At 34.5% G+C, this 10191-nt stretch overlaps 4 protein-coding genes across 4 annotated transcripts; 2 read left to right on the forward strand and 2 right to left on the reverse strand.

The window, feature by feature from the left end:
* Positions 1-1775: 1775 nt before the first annotated feature.
* On the forward strand, positions 1776-2372 carry CBG11908 (the record flags this gene model as incomplete). The annotated part of the gene is made up of 2 exons (XM_002646173.1): positions 1776-1841; positions 2148-2372. The coding sequence occupies 2 exons, from the start codon at positions 1776-1778 to the stop codon at positions 2370-2372; spliced, it is 291 nt and encodes a 96-aa protein (XP_002646219.1).
* Positions 2373-2558: 186 nt separating this feature from the next.
* Cbr-mif-3 lies at positions 2559-3232 on the forward strand (the record flags this gene model as incomplete). The annotated part of the gene is made up of 3 exons (XM_002646174.1): positions 2559-2612; positions 2797-2859; positions 2909-3232. The coding sequence occupies 3 exons, from the start codon at positions 2559-2561 to the stop codon at positions 3230-3232; spliced, it is 441 nt and encodes a 146-aa protein (XP_002646220.1).
* A 903-nt stretch (positions 3233-4135) lies between these two features.
* On the reverse strand, positions 4136-4396 carry CBG11910 (the record flags this gene model as incomplete). Its single annotated transcript, XM_002646175.2, has 1 exon — positions 4136-4396. One exon carries the CDS (start codon positions 4394-4396, stop codon positions 4136-4138), a length of 261 nt encoding a protein of 86 aa, XP_002646221.2.
* Positions 4397-9247: 4851 nt separating this feature from the next.
* CBG11911 lies at positions 9248-9830 on the reverse strand (the record flags this gene model as incomplete). The annotated part of the gene is made up of 2 exons (XM_002646176.1): positions 9248-9585; positions 9644-9830. The coding sequence occupies 2 exons, from the start codon at positions 9828-9830 to the stop codon at positions 9248-9250; spliced, it is 525 nt and encodes a 174-aa protein (XP_002646222.1).
* Positions 9831-10191: the final 361 nt, after the last annotated feature.

The raw sequence follows: 10191 nt of genomic DNA on the forward strand, positions 1-10191 counted from the left end.
GCAAATTCAAAAATTTTGAGTGTAGGACAACACTTATTCTTTTAAGGAGAGCCCTGAATTGGGCCATAAAAAGAATCGTTATTGGAATTTTTTCGCTTTTTGGACCACATTTTTGGTTCTTTGGTCCCAAGAACTCGTTAAAAGAGCCCGCGGGGATCCATTGCTAATCCACTCGCAGATGTAGCAAGAAATGAACAATATGTTCAATTTCCTGCGGCTTCATCCCTCTCTGAGAGACTCTCTGGTCCATTTGTCCCTTGAAATTGCCACTTTTTCCGCATCAATCAATATTTTCGTTGTGCCTTTCGCATTAGACTGACTCAAGGATAGTCGGCATTCTCACCTTTTATCATGGTTGCATGGCCCTCAATACGCATCGATTCCACCGTGTTAAAATCACCTAAAAACACACCAGGTGAACATCAGATCCTTTCTAGGCTGAAAAGAATCGTGGCCTAGAAAATTCATGTTGTGAAAGTTGGGTCACCAAGCCAGATAGCCTATAAAGTTTGCCTGGGTAAGTTTTTCCATCATTCTAGACGTCATAGGAAAAAATGGTAACGATACGATTTTTACAAGTAATTCCGGCAGTTAATAGCAATTTTTGTCGACAATTTGTCGATAAATTTGTCGATAAATTGTCGACAAACAGCATTTTTATCGACAAATTGTCGATAAATGTTGTTTTTATCGATAATTTGTCGGTAATTTTCCGATAAATTTACCGGTAAATTTGTCGATAAATTTGTCGAAAATGGCGTTTGTCGACAAATCATTTGTCGATAAGGCAAACTGCTTTCCGGGGAAAAAAGAAATAGGAAAACCCGCGAAAATGGCTATTGTCGGATTTAAAAAAGTGACACCTGAAAATCTCGGAGACGGCGCTCGTGTCGATTTACGAGGGGGCGGAGCGAAAACGGATACTGTAGAGAACAAATCTATTTATGTGAGTTTAGTGGGATTTTCTGAACAAAATTTTGAATTCTCGGTATAAAATTGATCGCTATCATCTCTAGAATCTATTTTTCAGCAAAAAACTAAACTTGAACGCGAAAGTAGCTCGAACGAGCCGAAATTCTGAAATATTACGTTTTTGTCGCACTTTTTCGTAGATCAAAAAAAGCAAAAGTTTTCAAATTCTCAGGTGTCACTTTTTTAATTCGACAATACATCGTGTCGAGTCCTAACCTCGTCGAAGCATCTTCCTTTAAAAAATCTACTGTAGTTTTAATTTTAAACTTTTAAAGGAACATACTTCAAATGTACGGCAGGGTTTCGACACGATATCGCCGGCATTTTTCTTTTTTTATAAAATTTTCCGTAAAAAATCAGCGATTCTCTCATTTTTATATCGAAAAACGGTGACAAATGCATCTTGCGAATCAAAAAAATCACAAAACAAAGTCAAAGTGACGCATAGAGATGCGCTTCTCGACGTTTCTTTCTCTAAAATACAAAATATCGTGATTTTAAAGGATGTGTTCTGTAAAAATAGAATAAAAAGGCTAAATGACTCGACGGACCATCAATAATTCAAAGGTGTCACAAAAGATCGATGCGAAAACCTAAATTTGAGCTGCCGCGCTCGTGGTAAACAACGCGCGCACACGTGATGGCGGAGTGTCGTTTGTGTGAGGAAAAAAAAACAGAATATTTTGACCCGAATTTTTCGAGAATTTCAACCACTTTCTCACTTCAAAATCCCAATTTATCTCTTTCAAATAAAGATTTGAACCCGCAAAACCGAGAAAGTATAAAACAAATTTCCAGAAAAAATGGCCGACGATGACGAGAAGCAGCAAGTGGACAAGCACAACTGGGGAAGCGAGGAGTTGTCGAAAGTGAGTATTTTGTTGAAAACCAATTGCGCGATGATGACTAGGCTCTCTTTTTTCTCTGTCTGACCGTCTGAACCCTATCCAAGAGGGCAAATAGATTTTGTTCTTCTCCCCGCTGGCAAAGGTGTAACAATTGGAGTCGCTCTTTTCTCTCCCTCTTTATATTGAATATTTCTCGCAATATAGTGAAAAAAAGCTCGGAGATGAGCTCAAACGGCGAAGAAAGCGATTTCGATGAACATTATATTCCAGAAGTAGGATTTCATTGATTTTTCCTGCTTAAATTTCCCTAAAATCAGTATTTTCCAGGTGTCGGACACTCGCGAAGACACTGATGACACGAAGCTGAGCGCCGACGCGCTCGGCAACTTGTTCAACTCATCAGCACCAGCTCGGCCCAAAATCAACATCAAAAAGGAGGATTTGCAGTTGGTGATGAAGGAATTGGAGCTTCCAGAAGGCACCGTCCGTGCCAAACTCATCGAAACCAACGGAGATGTTCGTGCGACATTGAGATCTCTTTGTGGACTTTGATTACATTTTGCTTGTTTGAATTTTGAATTTTTTCATTTTTGTTGCTATCTAATTAGAATAAGAAATCCAGAATTTGAAGTTTTTCTCTGTTCGTTACATCATTTTATCTGAAATGGTCGGGATACCGTCAATTATTTTTTCTAGGCGACAAGCTACGAAAAACTGAAAAAATTTTCAGAAAGAAAAATGCCTGTCATCAAAGTGCAAACGAACCATAAAAAGGTTTCGGATGGGTTTGAGGTGAGTTGAACATCTTTTAAGAATGGATTTCAAGCTGAAAAATGGGAGAAGAAAGGATTTTTGAACCTGAAAAAATATTTTGAGCTAAACATGGATTTCATGCTAGAAAATCAAACTTTTAAACTGGAAACAGCCAAAAAAAAAGGGTTTTAGGCCTAAAAATGCTACAAAAATAGTTTTTCAGGTCCGTCTCGCAGTGCACATGGCAAAAGTGATGCAACGACCGGAGAGTCAGATTTTTCTGACGGTAAATGATCTGACGATTTTCCCCCCTTTAAATTCTGAAAAATGTCCAGGTCGATACCAATTCTCGCATGACACGTGGCAAGCTGACGGACCCACTGGCGATTCTCGAAGTCTCCACATCCACTGTCCTCACTCCGTTGCTCACTGAAGAGTACACCGTGGCAATTTGTGAATTCTTCCAACAAGAACTTTTACTGGATGCCGACGCCGTCCTTATCAATTATCGATCGTTGAGCCCTGAGCTCATCGGATACAACGGACACATTCTCACTGAAAACCGCCCATTCATTACGAGAGATCGAGCAATCGTCATTCTTGGTCTTCTCGCTATCGGATTCGCCGCATTCATTCTTCCATTTTTCAAATATATTTGATGTTTTGAATGCTTGAATATTGATGATTGCCTAAAATTCACTTTCCTCGTAAATTCACTTTTCTCCCTCGTTTTTTATCAAAATGCTTGTAAATTTGATGTATATAATAAACGTTCATAATAAATCCGAAAATTATTTATCATTGTTTTTGTGTATTTCAACTTTTAAAATCATCTGAAGTTTTCTAGAAGACTCAAATTATCATTTTTCAGCCCAAGTGTCTGAAAACCGAAAAATATGTAAAATCACATAAAAAGGAAGCGATTAAAAAAAAATTAAATCTGAAAACTTTGGAAAATCGCTTAGTAAAACCCAAACAGCAAAAAAACATCGCGGTGTTCGCACCTGAAGCACTCAAAATTACAAGAAAATTTGATGAGAAGCAAAGTTTTTTTTATCGTGTGCCTTTGAATACAGTAAACTTCATCTAAAATTCCATAATTTGGTTTTCCGACCAAAATTTTGTTCTGAAAACTCCAGAAGTCTTTCGGAACTTACAGATTTTCAAACGCCGTCCCTTGGGTACAAAACTGTTCCCAATTCCCACAGAAATCATTATTTCAGTTACTTTTCTTCCGATTATTCTTAAATATGAGAAAATAAGAGCTTTATTTAAACAATAATATTATCGACAAAGTTATTCAAATATAAATGGTAAACCTTTGGATTCTGTTCGTACATCCACTTCTGGAAGTCGTCATCGTATTCAGGCTCTTCCATTTCCGCAAAAGTCACTATAAGACAGTAGAACTGAAGCCAAAAAGTTAGTGTGATGACATCATCTAATCCTCGTTCCAGAATGATATGGCGATCCGGATTGTTGGTACGAATTCGAATTCTTTTTTCACTTTTCGACCTGAAAATATCATTTTTGAAGATTTTTGAAGCAATTAGAAAAATTAATTACACAATACGCTCGTTAAAATGCTCCAAGAATTCCGCGGAAAAGCCATCTTCAGAGACAGTAACTTGGAAGGTGGATCCGATTTTTGCATTTGTATCGATCCACATTTGTGCAACCATATAGCTGTTCGTTAGGTCGTAGTTCTGGATATGCCAGTAAGACACATTTTGAACCTGCTTTCCTGTGTAGTTCATTGATTCGGCATTTTCCTTGAACAAATCATCAGAATCAACATGGATCATTTTTTTCACGACTATCATTTCAGTGCTGATTTTCGGCACTTTTTTAGTTAGAAACGCCATACCTCTTCAGAATGGAATTTTTCAAAAAAGTTTTCAACTACAAAATTGAAGCTCTACATTTGTTTAATATATTCTGAAATGTTCAGAAAATTCGCAAAATTTGTAAATAATTTTTGTAGAATTTCAAAGTTACCCAGGAAATAGTGGAATATGAGTTTTGTTTTTTCTTTCAATTTTTCCAGATTACCGTAAACCTGAGCCACATTTGTAACAAAATCCTTTTTTTTTGTTTTTTGTTTATCTCTGAAAAATCTGTCCCATTCATCAGAAACCATAAGTCATATGATGTCCACCTTTCCAAGAATCTCAGTTTTCCTTTGAGAAATCTGATACAGGTGGATAAGTGAAGGGTCTGTGAAGTTGAAAAAAACAAGAAACACATTTTTTCCTTTTTTTCTCAATTTTTTCAATTCCCAGAAGTTTTCATTTTCCACCCCAAAACAAAAAAATCTTCTTGAAGAAAAACAAAAAAACCAAAGCTTCATTTTTTTTCGTCTTTTCCCAAAGAGAGCAAACCAAAATAAAAAAGGAGGATATAAAATTAAATTTGGGAGTCTCAAAAAGAAAAGAAAAGTGTGTTTTAGAGACTCATTGGTCCGTATGTGGCTGTGTGTATGTGAATTGAGAATTCACGAATTTTTTTTTAGTTCTCAGAAAATGGAATTCTTTGTTTTTTTATTTGGAGACGTCCCCTTGAGATAATCTCTTCTTCTCTTTTTTGTAGTTTGGAATCTCGCCTTGATAATTTTCTCTAGTTTTCACTTTTTCTGATCAGTAAACCTTTTTTTCAGAAAACCCGATTCTGAAATTCAGAGTTTCTGAAACTCTGACACTTTGAAGCTCCGAAATTTCGAAATTCTGAAGTTTTGAGATTCTGAGATTCTGAGATTCTGAGATTCTGAGATTCTGAGATTCTGAGATTCTGAAATTCAGAGATTCAGAGATTCCAAAATTCTGAGATTCTGAGATTCTGAGATTCTAAATTTCTGAAATTCTGAAATTCTGAAACTCTGAAATTCCGAGATTCTGAGATTCTGAGATTCTGAGATTCTGAGATTCTGAGATTCTGAAATTTTGAAGTTTTGAAGTTTTGAGATTCCCGAGGATATGAAATTCAGAGATTCTGAGATTCTGAAACACTGAAACTTTGTAGTTTTGAAATTCTGAGATTCTGAAATTTTAAGAATCTATATTTTTGAATTTTTGAGGTTCTGAAACTCTACGTTTAAAAATACTCTCGGATTTTCCAAAAGCGAAAGCGAAGGAATCTCAAAAACCATAAACCTAAAAAATCCAGAAAAAAATTAATGAAAATAATAATAATCTTTAAAATCTTTTTAAAAATGGAAAGATCAAAGACCACTTTTCTCATTCAAATGTTCAATTTTTTTGTTTTTGGAAATGAATGGTCATTTGAAATACATTTATTCACTGGATTCTTCTAGAACTTATTCAGAGATCTTCAATATTCAATTCTTTTGTTTAGTCTCAAAACTTAAAATCTCTCATTTTCTATCTTTTTTCTCTCTTAAAAAAACAGAAATAGAAATGTTTGGCTCCCAGTATATTTCATATTTTTCAGTCTAAAAACTTTAAAATCTCTCTTTTTCTTCTTAATTTTTCTGTTACAATACTGAAATAATTGACATATTCCCAACTTTTTGTAAATCGACATATTTTTCGTTTTTCGATCTCTTTTTTTTCGAAAAAAAATGAACAAAACAAAAAACACTCCATTTAAGAAGTATCCCATTCAAAATTAGCGGCTCTATTCATGTTTTTTTAGAGTATGTGGGTGTTTTTTATTGACTCGAGCCGTTCATTAAACAGAAAAATATAAGTGTGACTTTTGCATAATTTAGTTTTTTTCCGAAAAAATAAAAAAACAACTAAAAATGCACAATTTTTCCACTAATTTGGAAATTTCGGATTACCAGATGTTTGAAAACCAAGCACCAAATTTTTTAGTTTTCACCATCAATGCATATTTTGCCTGAAATTTGAACATCTACAGTCAAGATTTTGAAAAATTTCGAAAATCTCGAAAATTCAGAAATTCAAAAATTTAGAAATTCAGAAATTCAAACATTTGGTATTTTCGAGGAAAATCCAAAATTTCTCTTTTTTAAAAAACATTTATTTTCTCTTCAATTTTTGGATTTTTATATGTACTAATCAATTGCATATTTTGCCTGAAAACAGGACGTTATGAGTCGAATTTTCAAGAATCTCTGTGCTAAATTGTATATTTTTTCAAGTCTTTTTCTAATTCCTTCTGTTTTTCTGTTTTTTTTCTTTACCTAAACTCATCCGTCTTCTGAATGTCTCTTACTTTCCTAAATTGAAAACTTTTCTTTCCTTTTTTTCTTAAATTTCACTTCCTCATCCTAGTCTTTTCTTTAGAATTTTCCACAGTTGATTTTTGAAACATTTTTGCGCATAAATTCTTTATAAATTTGATTTCCACTGCTTCCATTGTCAAAGGAAGCTCCGCCCATTTTCTGACTCATTTTTTTTGCAGAAAAAAATGCACAATGCAGATTGTTCCAGAAACAATGAGCATTGTTGTCTTCAGATTGCTGAGCTTTAGCAGCAAAGGGTTCTCACAGAGTCATTGATGTTCCCTTCAACTTTCTCAGGAAGTTTTTTCTCTTGCGTCAGCCATGGGAAAATGAGCACATGTCTTTAGTATTTTGCTCCAAGAGCCGCTGGCCGAGTTCATTTGTTTTTATTGCATAGTTTTTTGAGTTTCCTCTTTCCTGGATGAGTGCGGAAACTACTCTAGTTTTGTTTTTTCTCAAGGCTCAAAAATCTAAATGACATACCGTACTGAAAAAGAATGGCTTCATTCCCTTTGAGTCATTTTATCTCGGTTCCTGTAAAATATATCAAAAAGTGATCAACTTATAAAATTTTTATCATAACATCAACAATATTTTGTTACCGGACTTCCTTTTGATACCTTTCACAGGAGCCAAGATATATGGGATTAAAAATGATGGTTTGGTAGACTTTCTGTTACATTATTTACGGTAGTCCAGAATCTATGGAGTTCGGAGTTCCAGATTTCCTTATTTTAAAAGTTTTGAAAACTTGGATTTGCGAAAATTTCGAATGAACAAAAATTATTTTTTTTAAATAGAATTTTTGAGATTCCCAGTATAATTTCAAGAAATCACAGTTTTGGATATTGCATTTTTTTTGAAAATTAGAAAATTGTCAACTTTGATATTCTACAAAAGCAGGTAAAAACTGTTCAGTGATATCAAAATTTTTCAGACGTTAAAACAGAAATAAAACTATAATCAGGTAGTAGACAAAAGTTTTGTAGAAGTTCATCTGATTGTGATGTACCACGTGGAATTTCAGCGACTCGGAAGTCTGTGATATTTAGAACCGTCAACTCTTACCTAATGTATCTCATTTGCTGTTGAATATATCAAAAATTTGTAAACTGGTAGAATATGTTTCATAATATCACCAACATTTCATCAGCTTACATTTTAATATCTTTTACAGGAATCGAGATAATGTGGGTCAAAGTTAAGGCGCCCTTCTGTGTACTCCATTGGAAGTCATGCCTTTTTTGAAGTCATTTATCTCAATTTCTGTGAGCGATATCAAAAAATAATGAACTGATAAAACATTGATCATAGTATCACAAACATTTTTTCTGTTGACCACTTTTTGATATTTCTTACAGGAACTTGGATAAATTGAGTCAAAGTTGATGAACCTCACAAATAAAGAAGGGATTAGAAGGGTTATCTATGAATTCGAGAACAGTTGAAGCCTCAAAATTTTTTCGTAAACAACAATTATTTTTAATAAAGATCTTTGAATACATTTTCCTTTTTGAACATTTCAATGGTCCATGATCTGTTGTCTCTTTTGTATTCATTTTTTCTCTGTTCTAGAAGAATTATTTTTGTTTTTTGTTTAGAAAATTTTTCCTAGAAAAAAGTGATGTCTCGCTGTTTGAGCTCTTCTTTTAATTTAGAATTTATTAAAAAGAAATAGGAAAATTGAAAGAAGAAAAAGTTTCATATTTTTGTTCTGAAAATTTCTTTGAAAAGTTTTTTTTCAATATTCCGAGCTTCCAGGATTCTGAAACACTAGAATGTTCTGTTTTCTGCCTAAAAGATCACGGAAAAATCTAATCAAATTTGCAAAACTCATTCTCTATTCCACTATACGAAAAAGTCTCGTGTCGTGTCGTAATTTCCTCCGATTATTGCTCATAATGATTTTTCGTGGTCGTGCTCGACTCCCAAAAATTAATCTTAACCCAATTTATTCCCTCTCTGGGTGGGTTAGCTGCTAGATTGAAGTGACTCAAAAAGTCATAGGGTCTTGGAGTAGGTGGCCAATTTTGCAAATTCGTATAGTCAGAAGACCAAATTTCCGTGAATGATCTGGATTTGAGTGATGTGTTTTCTTTGAATCATTCAATTTTCTGATCTAGACATTATAAAAGAACCTGAAATGTTTGAATTCTGATTCAGTGAGAGTTACGGTAAATATTTTTACAATTTTTAGTAACTTGGTCGTTTTTTCAATAAAATAAATTTGTGCTTCCCGTTTTTTTAATTTCTGAAAAAGTGATAAGAACTTTCAAATTTGTTTTTTTTTGGATCATTTTGATTCAAACCTAAATATCTCATTTGGATTAATTCGTTCAAAAATTTGTCATCTTTAAAAATTGTATTAGGTTGTTCGGAAAGTCCTTTCCATTTTTAGCGTCAGATACATTCAAAGTAAAATAGGTCAAAACGATGTCGGATAAATTGGAGGTAATGACCATCGTTATCAATGACTATCTGCCGATGCCCCACTAAATTGTGGATGCCTTCCTTCCAGAACTCCGGTCACAGCGAGTTCAAAATCAAAGCAACCTATTTTTGATACGTTGTTTTGAAGTAAATTTTCGTCAATCAAGATGACGTTAGAAGTGGCTGGATGGGTAATAATCAGAAAGTAGAAGGTTAGAGCTATACAGTGAATAAGGCAGAATCGTCTAGACATATCCACCGAGATCGGCCTGGGTCTTCCTTCCCGCATGAGGTTGCGAATTTTAATTAAAAATTCAAAATAAACCTTTGCGTTCCTCTCCAATGGAGATCCACATAAAGTCTGAGTTATGTCACCTGATAAGAATAGGTATGGGCCGTAAAAGTGACATTATTATCAAGCAGCTCCTAATACTCCATTCTTTGGTAGACCACCATACCGACAACATCCCATTTTTAACACGAATTTCACGTTTCGAGACGTCTGGTGGTTGAGCGCCTTTGTCAACCCATTTGGCTTGTCGCTTATTGTAATCACACATTACCCATTTATCATCACTAGCAATGGTTTGAACGAAAGGCTTGCCACTGATGTACTTCATATATCACACATAGTTTGAGGAGGGTCTTTTTCTTTCCCGGCTTTTAATGCATCCAAACCTAAGCCCGTTTGCCTTTTTGAAGGGGGATTTTCGTCAAACAAGAATTCCCGTTTTTCAAATTACTGAATCCAGGTTGTGATGGTAGTTCGAATGGGTGCATTTGCGTTGTTAACCGCTACTAGTTGGCGATCGATTTCAGCTAATTTAAGATCAGATATAAATACAATTAAAATGATAGTCCAAAAATGGAAATTAATAGAGCCGACAACGGTGAGCATATCTCATTACACGAAAAGGGGGGAATGATCTCTGTTGGGGTGCAGACACTACTAGACCCCACCAATATACTGATAAAACGACA

The sequence above is a fragment of the Caenorhabditis briggsae genome, assembly GCF_000004555.2.
Source record: "Caenorhabditis briggsae complete genome, chrI, whole genome shotgun sequence".
NCBI lineage: Eukaryota > Metazoa > Nematoda > Chromadorea > Rhabditida > Rhabditidae > Caenorhabditis > Caenorhabditis briggsae.